Raw genomic sequence first — 12,123 nt, forward strand, 5'->3', positions numbered from 1 at the left:
AGTTGGTGCGTGCTTGCTTCGTGTGTAAAAAACATGGTACTTGAGGACTCATGGACTCACCCTCATATTTTTCTGAATGTTCAAATAAATGATCTGAATCATTGGACTTTTCCATGAGAATCCACTCTAGGACAACAGGCAGTTCACCAGTCATTCACAGGAAGACTTCAAATATCTCTTCATAAAATTGGCAGGAAAAGGGACAAAGTATCTTAGAAAAAAGTTACAACTCGACATAATTTTGGTGTACATAATTAAAAAAATAACAGATTTTGAGACTCCATATTTTTGGTCATGATCTGTCTACAGGCAGACCTACTCTCTATCCTCCTCCAAAATAGAAACTATCCCCTTACATTCAAGGCCCCAAACTCAAGGACAACTGAGAGGGTTTTCAGGATTGCCCTTACAAGAGCTTATTAAGACATGATTCCAGAGCCCTTCCCTGGGGAGGCTACGGAAGTTTCCCACAGCAACACTACATTTTGCATGTCCCTAACTGCCAAAGCCATCTCTCTAATGTCCAGGAAAGACAAGGCTGCCTAATAGGCGTGTTAATTCAGCGGAGAGGGTTCAAACCAGAAGCCTGTTGCCCAGCTGAACAGACCTCTTGATCTGGTAGCTACAACATACCCACCCTGCCTGCATGTGGGGCAGCGGTGGCTAACTGATCAAAGCTCCTGCCCCGGGCTGAATAGTGCTTCCTCCGGCACTAACTCTGCATTCCACATGCTGTGCAACCCCTGATACTTCCAGGCAACACTCGACTTTCCTTTGTCAGCTGCCGTGCTGGCTAGGAAATCCTTCTACTGTCCACATTGCACATCACAATTGAACACCATTCCCATTTGAATCCCACCACTTACTTCCCCTTCTGGGGGATATCCATGATGTGTAGTGAGTGGTACCCTGGGGATTAAGAACGCCTAGGTCCTTCAAAAGCTAAACATATGCCCAGAAGCTACCAAATTGCCCAGAAATATACCCAAGAGAATTTAGTGCATCTGTCCACCAGAATAAATATACAGTAATATTATTAGCAGCCTTATTCATAACAAAGAGTGGCAACAATGCAAATGTCCAGCAATAATAGAATGCGTAAATTAATTGTGGAATATTTATACAATGTAATGCTACATGGCAATAAAAATAGCAAACAATTGATATATGCAAAAACACATATGAATCTCACAGAAATTACATTGCACACAAGAAGCCAAAAAGAAATGACTATATACTGTGTGCTTCCACTTAGGTGAAATTCAAGAAGCAAAACTAACTGATGGTGATAGAGGGGGGAATGGTGGTTACCTCTGGACAAGGAGGGCTGTGTTCTGCCTGGAAAGGGGGCACAAAGGAACCTTCTGAGGTGCTAGGAAATGTTCTATTTCTACCCGGAAGGGATTTACACAGGAATATGTGAAAATTCCCTGCGCTCTTTATGATCAGTCCTTTTCTGTATAAAATATCTACTTTAGTAAAAAAAAAACTATACGGACAAGAATGCCTAGGTCAAATCTTAGTCAATCCTGATTTAATACTATTTTATTTTATTTATTATTTTTGTAACATATATTTTTATTGACTTCAGAGAGGAAGGGAGCAGGAGAGAGAGACAGAAACATCAATAATGAGAGAGTCATCGATCGGCTGCCTCCTGCACGCCCCCCACTGGAAATCAAGACAGCAACCTGGCATGTGCCCTGACTGGGAATCGAACAGTGACCTCCTGGTTCATAGGTCAACACTCAACCACTGAGCCATGCAGGCCCGGGCTAATACTACTTTTAGATGGGTCTTTCCTTAAACATGACAAAGGCATCTCCTGTGCAGGATACTTTGTTACCACTGCGCATGAGCTACCAAAGCTGCACCGTTGCCTTGTGTTCAATCTGCCCAAGTGGACGAACTAATCACTCTGACTTGACTTTGCACTCTGGCAAAAGAAAAAAAAGAAAAAGAAACAGTAAACATTAAGCAGACAGTAGATGTGAATTTGGAATTGTGCGTAACTTTGGGATGCTATGGACACAAAGGGAATTTTTGACTTCTTATGGTACCCTGATCAGAACTGGTAAAGATATTAATGATTCACTAAAAGCGACTCAAGATTGAAAAATGCCTTTCCGTTAAGGTAAACACTCATAGACAGGACATTGCCCCAGAAATCAATGGATGCCCTTCTTACTTACATGCTAAACCAGCAGCTTTCATTACCCCCCAAATTGAGTTCTACTACGTTCACTTCTCTTCCCACCAAATGTGGAATGGAAACTGGCTCGATTTATACTGGCTATCGCTGGCTCAGAATCACTGATCCAACCTTCAAAAAAAACAGTATTGGCAATTACTGGAGCATTTTATCCATAGACAGGTTCTGACAAATCTCCTGACAGCTGCTCCGAAATAACACAACCCAGCCAGTGGCTGCTGATTAAATAGCTCCATGATGTTTTGCATTTTGAATCCAATCAAGTTCCACAGTAGATAAATACACAAAAATAGAAAAAATTTTCAAAATCTGACCAAGAAGTGATAGAATCATGTCTCACCTATATCGACATAACTCAGGTAAACCTGAGAAGGCAAAATACAGAAACTCCTTCTCAAGGCCCTTGGAACATTTACAAATGGATTTTATACAACTACCCAGGTCTTTGGGCTATCACGACACATTGTCAGCAGTCTGCAAGTTTTCAGGATGGATACAACCCATTCATAGATGAAAAGCTACAGATGTGACAGAAAGAAAACATTGCTAGACTATGTGTTCCCGGCACAGGGAATCCCTGCCTTCCTCTCCAGTGACTGTGGAACTCATGTCACTGTTTTCAGTCCTACAGGAACTCTGCCAGGCTTCTCTCCTAACTCAGAAACTTACTCTCCATTCAGGAAAGGAGAAATGAGACAATGAAGCTAAGAGTGTCCCTATCAGGGTTGGCAAACTACAGCCCTGGGGCAAATCTGGCCTGTAGACTGTTTTCATGTGGTCCACAAACTTTATATATATATATTGAAAGTTTGTTTAAAAAACAAGGGGATATGGAATATGTGGCAGAGACCATATGTGGCCTGGATCCTGTGATCATGTGGCCTATATATTTACTACCTGGCCTTGTACTGAAAAAATTTGCTGACTCCAAGTCTAAACTACCAGAAATCCTTAACCTGCCTTAGCTTAAAGTTTTGTTACTGAAGTTAACGGCCACATGATCACTTCCTCAGAGCTCATACACATTTTCTCCCTGGGACATCATGTAATGATTAGGACTAACTCCACCAAACACTATATTTTGCTGCATGCAGATCAAGTTAAAAACTGTCAGAAGCTAATCACGTACACTCTTATGCCCAACACGTAGGAGCCACCTTCCCAAAGGAAACATCATCCAAACCTTTGTTTGACTTCTAGCTCATTGACCAGGTTCACTAGAAAAGAATTCAGTACATATTAAATTGCAAAAATGGTGACAGTTCTTCCCATTGCATCTGCATGCTCCTTTGCATTTGACTTTGCAGATCTTTCTATCAAGAGATGGAGTCTATTTCTCAACTCTTCGAGCCTGGGAGTGGCTATGAGACTTGCTGGGGTCAACAAGGCATTAACACGACTTAAGCAGAGACTTGAAAACTGCTTGCACATTGGAGCTTGCTCTCTCCTGTGCTCTCAGGAACCCTCAACCAGTGTCATGTAAATGACCTTGAGCTAGCCTGCTAGATGACTAGACACGTGGCCCAGTTACTTCCATTGCCCTGTCAACAGCCAGCAACCACTGGATGTGTAAAGGAGGCCATCACTACCATTGACTATAAGTGCATGTGCAAAGCCAAACACCACCATGAGGAATAGAGCAGAATGTCCCAGCTGAGCCCAACCACACAATGGCTCACCCACAGAATTATGACTGAGTAAATGGTTGTTTTAAGACACCTAGTTCTGGGGTTGTTTTGCAGAAAACGCTGAGTGAAACAGATGTAGAAATGCTTTAAAACAATTATTGAAAGGAGCCATTTCAGGTCCTGTTGACAACAGCTACAACAGTCCACCTGGGTTTCAATATGTCAAAACGAAAATGAACTTCCAACCGAGACCAATGGACTCGTCTCCACATTTCCAATGTGACTGCACCTGGAAGCTAACCTGAGAAGCCTCCAAAAGCCGATGGTGTCAAGGCACAAACAGCTTATTTGAGACCTTCAGATCCAGCAGAAGTGCAACTTTTACCTCAGACAAGAAAACAAAAACAGAATTTTTGGTTATGCCCAATCCAACTGATGGATTTCCTTGTAAGATTTTTAATGTGTAATATGGGCTGTTGTTTTCCTTCTGTTTTCTATGATTCCTTTTCTTCATTTTTCCTCTCCATTTTCTGAAAAAAAAAAAACAACAAAAAAACTTATTTCCTCTACCTTGTTTCTATGAGTCACACCATGACCTCATCTGCCAACTGACCTCTTGCTGGACCTGTTGCCCTTTCCCAACCCTTGGGGTCACTCAAGTGATGGGAATACCTCTTAATGCTAACAAACTACCCCATCAAGATTAAGACCTGAACAGCTCTTCTATAATCTAGTACAACAAATATCTCTTGACCCAGATACTGGTTGTTATAATTACATAGAATTACAGGCAGCTAATATATTTATCCAGAGAGAAAAATCAACCCCATCACCTTTTAACGTAATCCTGGATGTCTATGGTACTTTCAAAACCCATGTAATTATTGAGGAATACAACCAAAGGAAATAAAAACAGTTGCCATGCTTATCAAGGAATCCTATACAACTATCCCAATGGTAGATATACACTGAGTGGCCAGGTTATTATGAACTCTGAATGCATAATAATCTGGCCACTCAGTGTGTGTGTGTGTGTGTGTGTGTGTGTGTGTGTGTGTGTGTGTGTGAATATATATATTTGAGGCCCCAGTGCATGAATTCGTGCATGGGTGGGGTCCGGCCAGCCTGGCCAGGGGGAGGGGACATGGGCAGTTGGCCGGCCTGCCTGCTGGTCGAACTCCTGGTTGAGGGGACAATTTGCATATTAGCCTTTTATTATATAGGATATACACTGAGTGGCCAGATTATTATGTGTTCAGAGATCATAATAATCTGGCCACTCAGTGTATCTCCTACATTATAACTTACTATTCCTCCTAAGGTAAAACCTTGTAAAAAAATGTCTTTGTTTGGGAAAAGGAGGCTACAAAAATGTCAACTGAAATAGTTATCACCGTTTGTCATAATAACTCAGGGGAAAAGACATACACTTTCAACTCTTAACATATTGAGCATATCAGTGTGCACACCAAGCCTGTTCATTATCTGTGACCTCTGTGTATACCAAGAACTATTCCTGGGACGCCTTACCAGCTCTTTGAAGATTTTAAACCCTGTTCAGTCTCACCATCTGGGTCTCCTCTGAGGTCTCATAGGAATGACCTCCCACGAGAAGTTAGAGGAGTCTACTGACTTGCTTGCAGGTTTCTACCTGGTTAGGTCCCTGCATTTAAGAGCTGTATCAGTAACTTACCCCTCACTGTGGCTGAAGTTATAAATGAGACCATTCACACTATAAAGAACCAGCAAAAGAGCTTTGATTTGCTTCCTCTCTTGGTAATTAATGGGCCATCCCATAACTTTACAATATTTATCAGCCTCACAAGTGGACATCTGCACTCTGGCTAATATTTCCTATTGTTTCTAGGTAAACATTTCAGTACAAAAAGAAAAAAAAATCTTAAAAACATCCAGACATAGACTCATTATACTCAAAGGTTTGACAGTGTGAGACTCAGAATCTAGTCTCTGGACATGAGATAGGTTAAATAAAAAACTGGCTTCCTGAAATTTTCTAAATTGTAAAGATAGCCAAATTTGCCACTTTAATAATTTGCCACTCCCTCAATGCATCTCTAAGGGAGTCTTTAAAACTACTATGAAACTGATATTTGAAGGCCAAATGATGATTCTATACTAGGAAGAGACAGAATTCCTTGTCATCAACCTTCTCTAGGAGCAGATGACCAAAAGGGGGAGAAAGACTGCCCCGTCTGGCCTGTAAGTATCCACACCACACTGTATGCCCAACGTGCTTCAGAGTTAAATTTTGTTGAACAGATACACTTATATGTACTAGAGGCCTGATGCATGAAATTCGTGCAAGGGGCTCGGCCCTCACAGCCCCAGCTGCCTCAGCCCATCGTAGCCAGCTGCCTTGCGGCCCCGCCCACTGGTGGTTCCAGAAGGTCGTTCCGCTGTCCAGTCTAATTAGCATATTAGCTCTTTTATAGGATGGTAGAAAAGAGTGCGCTTCAGTGGGTATCATCTCAGTAACATCACAGCAATCCTAAGGATTCCACTCTCCATCATGACTGTTCAAGTTACTCACCTATCAGGAAACCATAACATCAGGACATTTTAAAAAAGATGCTTCAGTCAAATTATAGTGGTAAAGTTAGGGAGAGGTGGGGGAAATAAGAGATCAACTGAAGGACTTATATGCATGCATATAAGAGTAACCAACGGATGCAAAACATTGGGGGGTGAGGGCATGTATGGGAGTGGGATGGGGGGGCAATGGTAAGATATGTACACATATAATACCTTAAAAAATAAAATAATAAATAAAAAAGATGCTTCAACTATAATAAATAATAAATAAATAAATAAATAAGATGCTTCAACTATAAAATTAACCTTGGATTGAGGGTGGTAATCCACTATGAACTAAGAAATGCTATTTTACGCAAAAAAGTAAGTTTTTTATTAAAAAAATAAAGCTGATCTAAAAATGTTTAACATTTAAAAAGAAAACTTAAAATACCAGAAATATGCAAGTGATAAGAATTTACTGAAGTTGAGGTAATCATCTCATGAAAATAAAAACATTATTCTGTTAATGTGCACATTTATTTTATGATTTATACCAAAGGAACATTTTGAATGCTTGTTACCCTAGTGTTAAGGTATGGAAGCCCACCAGTAGTAATAGCCTTAATCTTTTTATTTTTATTATGTATTGGGTGTATAGATTAGTGGTTACAATCATATACTTTAGTGTTCCCCTCGATATTTCCAGTACCCCAACTGGCACCATACATAGTTATCACGGTATTATTGACGGTATTTCCTATGCTTAACTTACTTCCCCGTGACCAATTTCTGAAACAGCCTTAATCTTGATAGAGTCTACCTCTTAATAGCATGTCTTACATATAGTTCATTCCAGAAGTTACAAATTATAAAATTAAATTTAAAAAAAATTGTTAAGCTTATAACATAAAAATGCTATTTAATTTACTTTTACACACACAGTTTTATTCCAAAAGGATTGAGGTGGTTGGCAGAAAAGAAGTAACTCCGGCCAGAAATAATTCTATAAAACAAAATACTGATGAGCAGACACCAAAATTTTTTTTAAAAGAAAAGTTCAAGTGCACAGTAGTGAAATAAATCAAAGATTATACTTCTGCCCCCAAACTAAAAAAGGCAGGTTTACCATGGTTAGGGGGGAAACTACCAACACCTTTCAATAAAAAAAAAAAATGCTTTCACTAAAATTAAGAATTACCTTTTTCAAAACCAGAAAAAGCTCTGCAAACCAGAAACCAAGGGGGGGGGGGGGCGGGGCGGGGAATGATGTTTAAAATGAACCCGCACTCAGAAATGTTTCCCCAGCCTGCCCCTATCCATGGAGTTGTAGATGAACATGAAAAACATTACGATCCACACAACAGCATTTTGTTCTACTTTTTAAATGGGAACTATGACAAATAGACCTGTCCACAGGCCACAGCAAAGAAAAACAGGTTCTGAAGTGTACCCTAAAGCATTCAGATCGCCAGACATCTGGAGGAGCCCGAGGAGAGGGGGCAGAGGAACGTGAGGAAGGCGGGCACATTTCTGTTTCCGTAAGTGTGAGCAGCTTCTATCTTCAGTTAGAAGAAATCCTCAAACTCTTCCTAAGTTCTCCAGGCAATGGGCCTTACTACAAGTTTAAGGAATTCTAAATTGCTCTTCAGTAATTCTCAACCTCAAGTGGACATTAAAATCACCTCCGGAAGGTCTTTTTCCTTTTTTAATACCAGTGCCTGGGCCCCACCCCAGGTCAATAAATCAAAGCGCTGGGTCTGGACCCCAGGCATTTTTAAAGCAGCCACAGGTTCTAAAGTGCTCTCAGGGCTGAGACTCACTAAGTAACCGAGAAAAATACCGAGCAAAATCAAACGCCTATAGTCGCTGTGGGCTTGAACTTCAGTAGTGACAGGAAAATGATTGTGCTAAAGCTACTCATGTACTTACACCTCTAATGGGAGATGCCCAAATCCCTCAAGATAATGACACCCACCATTTATTGAGTGCTTATCTGGTGCCAGGCACTGTGTTGGTGCCACCCCAACATTATTGATAATCCCCACCATCCTGCCAACTAAATATGAAACCCATTTACCCAGGCAGCACGAAGGAGGGGTTCATTTGCCTCTAACAAGAGCATGTATGTGAAGAAACTGGAATAAGAACCTACATGTGCTGGATTACAAAGCCACGCTTTTATTTTCTTTTTTATATATCGACACTTTGAGAAGTAGTCCAGTCTCATTTCACAGTTTTTACAAAGGATAAGGCTTTATAAGGTAGACATAATATATATTAAAAAATTGACCGCATTAATAACTTTTCCTGTTACAACGGTACTTCAAATACACAATAGCTACAGTCATCCTTGACTCCTATCACCTAGCCCCTCAATCTTGGAGACAAGTTAGCAGTTTCTTATTTATCTTTCTAAAGATATTTAATGCACACATAAGCAAATATATGTATGCAAGCATATTCAGCGTGGAACAAAAGCAGGTGTCCAGTTGTTCATGTGGAAAATAATACAATAATAAATAATAATACAAGAAAAAAAACTCTGTGTTTTGCATACTCACAACTGTAAGCCTACTTTGCCCCACCCTGTATGTGTGTACACACCATATATTTGGATTCCTCTGTAGTCTATTTTAAACAGTGATAGCATAATTCACACACTTCTTGTATATGGCTTTTTCACTTTAATAATATATCTCAGAGCCCTGGCCAGTGTGGCTTGGTTGAGTGTCATCCAATGCACCAAGAGGTCAGTGGTTCGATTCCAGGTCAGGTGCACGGGTTTTGGGCTTGATCCCTTGTAGGGGGCATGCAGGAGGCATCTAATTGATGTTTCTCTCATTGATGCTTCTCTCTCTCTCTCTCCCTCTCCCTTCTTCTCTAAAATCAAAACATATTTTTAAAATATGTATATATATCTTAGAGATAATTCCATATCAACTCATAAACACTTTTATTTTATTTATTTATTTATTTATTTATTTATTTATTTATTTAATATATTTTATTGATTTTTTACAGAGAGGAAGGAAGAGGGATAGAGAGTTAGAAACATCGATGAGAGAGAAACATCGATCAGCTGCCTCTTGCACACCTCCTACTGGGGATGTGCCCGCAACCAAGTTACGTGCCCTTGACCGGAATCGAACCTGGGACCTTTCAGTCCGCAGGCTGATGCTCTATCCACTGAGCCAAACCGGTTTTGGCCATAAACACTTTTAGATTCTTTTTGTACCACCATAGTATTCCATTGTATAGATATATCATCACTTTTAAAAAATCACTCCCTTACTGATAGGCATTAGATTGATTCTAACTATTTACTGTTATAAAAAATTTGGGCCCAGCCAGCATGGCTCAGTGGTTGAGTATCCACCTATGACCCAGGCGGTCACGGTTTGATTCCCAGTCAGGGCACATGACTAGGTTGTGGGCTCCATTCCTAGTGGTGGTCGGGGGGGAATGCAGGAGGCAACCCATCAATGATTCTCTCTCATCATTGATGTTTATCTCTCTCTCTCTCCTTCTCCCTGCCTCTCTGAAATCAATAAAAAAATATTTTCAAAAAAATTTTTGGAATGAAAGACCTTGACCAACATAATTTCATAACTATGTACAAATAATTATATCTGTAGAACAAATGCTTAGATGAGAGAAGTCACGCATGCCCTTTCCACTATTCTGTGGTGCCTCAGGATTCTAAGAAATAATTCACAGCCACACTAACAATGATTTACATTTCAAATACTTTATTTAAAAATTTTACCTACTCAAATCATGCTTTTCATTTTAATAAAAGTTTAGAAATAATTTTTCAGAATACGCTCAATACCAAAACAGTGTGAAAGATGGTTTTATGTCAGAGAAAAATGACCTCAAAACCAGTGGCACAACTAGTGTCGTGGTTCTCACTCCCCATTCAGAAGGTGTCTGCTTCGGAGGACTCCGAGTCCCCCTGGATGCTCTGGGATGAAGGGCAGTCCTCCGGGTTCGCCGAGGGTAGCGTCACAGACATCTTGGTGGGTGACGTCTGACTAGTGAAGGGTGGTCCTGCTTTACCGCCTGTAAAGAGGAGAAACTTGTTCAGCTAAACAGATGTATACTGAGTATAGTGTGCTTTAAACTTTCCTAAATAATACAGGGGATCAAAACAAGGATTGCATACGAGGTAATTTCTTCTCTCAAGGTGCTCAGAACTTGTCAATGTCACAGAGATAACATTTTAAAAGTATATGATATGAATGCTTATGCACCCCTCACCCCCAATCCATATGTTGAAATCCTACAGCCTGGTGTGACGGTATTAGGAGGTGAGGCCTTTGGCAGGGGCATAGGTCATGAAGGTAGAGTCCTTATAGAGAGGCCCGAGAGAGCTTCCTGGCCCCTTCCACCATGTGAGACCAGAGAGAAGGTGCTGGCTATGAACCAGGAAGGGGTGCCTTCCAGCCTCCAGAACTGTGAGAAATAAATGTCTGTTGTTTAGAAGTTACCCAGCCTGTAATATTTCCTAGAGCAGTCTGAACGGACTGAGATAGTATTACAAGTGCCAAAGGTTGTGGTACAGATGATAAATGGTACAGGTAACATAGCAAGCAACTAAAGGAGGCTGTTTGGGATGAAGAACTCATTAACAAACACCAGAGTTGACTATATATGCATATCTACTCGTGAATACCCTAATTCATCCCTCTAAGTTTAAAGTATATTGATTAAGAACATACAGAATGCCAACTCGGTATTATTTAAGAACACAAAAATCCTCATTTCAAATTTCATGCATTTACCATATACGCATAAGAATAGTAAACATCTTAAGAACAAAGTATCTTAAACAATGTTAACAACATCTCTGAGTAAAGAGTCATAGTATTTTTTCTAAAACTCCTTTATATTTTTAAAATTTTCCACAATAATAAAGTGAAAATTTTTATAGGGATAAAAGTACAGAAACACCAATCAGAAAGGATATATGCACCCCTATGTTCATAGCAGCACAATTTACAATAGCTAAGATTTGGAAACAGCCTAAGTGCCCATCAGCAGATGAGTGGATTAAAAAAACTGTGGAACATCTACACAATGGAATACTATGCTGCTGTAAAAAAGAAAGAACTTTTACCATTTGCAACAGCATGGATGGAACTGGAGAACATCATGCTAAGTGAAATAAGGCAGTCGGAGAAAGATAAATATCACATGATCTCACTCATATGTGGGATATAATGATCAACATAATCTGATGAACAAGAATAGATCCAGAGACAAATGGTAGGGGAGGGGGGGTTAGAGAGCAACCAAAGGACTTGTATGTATACATATTAGCATAACCAAAGGACACAGACACTGGGGCAGTGGGGGCTTGCCTGGGGTGGGAATGGCTTGGGGGGGTGGGTCAATTGGGGAAAAAGGAGACATATGTAAAACTTCAGACAATTAAAAAAAAAAAAAAGTAGGTAGTTCAGTAGATTTCAGTGGTGACTCAATCACAGCTGTCCAAGATGATCAGAATACTTGTAAAAGCAAATTCTTTTCATATCAGGAAGTCTACCAAATTCTATTTTAATATTACATCATTCCTTTTTGTTACTGGTATCGGGTATGTGTTTTTTTCATAAAGGAAGAAGGAGAAATTAGATTTGGCATCATTATAGCAACATCACGAACTGTACCACCATAGTATAATCCTTTAAGAAAGCAATTTTTGCCCTAGCTCAGCCTTGGACAAACTATGGCCCGCGGGCCGGATCC

The 12,123-nt window shown here is 40.1% G+C and overlaps 1 protein-coding gene across 11 annotated transcripts in view; it reads right to left on the reverse strand.

Annotated features, from left to right (window-relative positions):
• Positions 1–10,105: 10,105 nt before the first annotated feature.
• The window catches only part of KIAA0586, a 113,926-nt gene continuing 111,908 nt past the window's right edge, over positions 10,106–12,123 (reverse strand). For 10 of the 11 annotated variants that reach the window (XR_013960685.1, XM_080670047.1, XM_080670048.1 and 7 more), the window contains one exon: positions 10,106–10,437. Coding sequence is in view for 9 of the 11 variants with exons in the window: in XM_080670047.1 (XP_080526173.1) it covers positions 10,295–10,437 (143 nt within the window). In the remaining 2 variants the exon portion in view is untranslated. The remainder of the gene's footprint in view (positions 10,438–12,123) is intronic. The other variant, XR_013960686.1, reaches the window with a different exon arrangement.

The sequence above is a fragment of the Plecotus auritus genome (genome assembly GCF_963455305.1).
Source record: "Plecotus auritus genome assembly, chromosome: 1".
NCBI lineage: Eukaryota > Metazoa > Chordata > Mammalia > Chiroptera > Vespertilionidae > Plecotus > Plecotus auritus.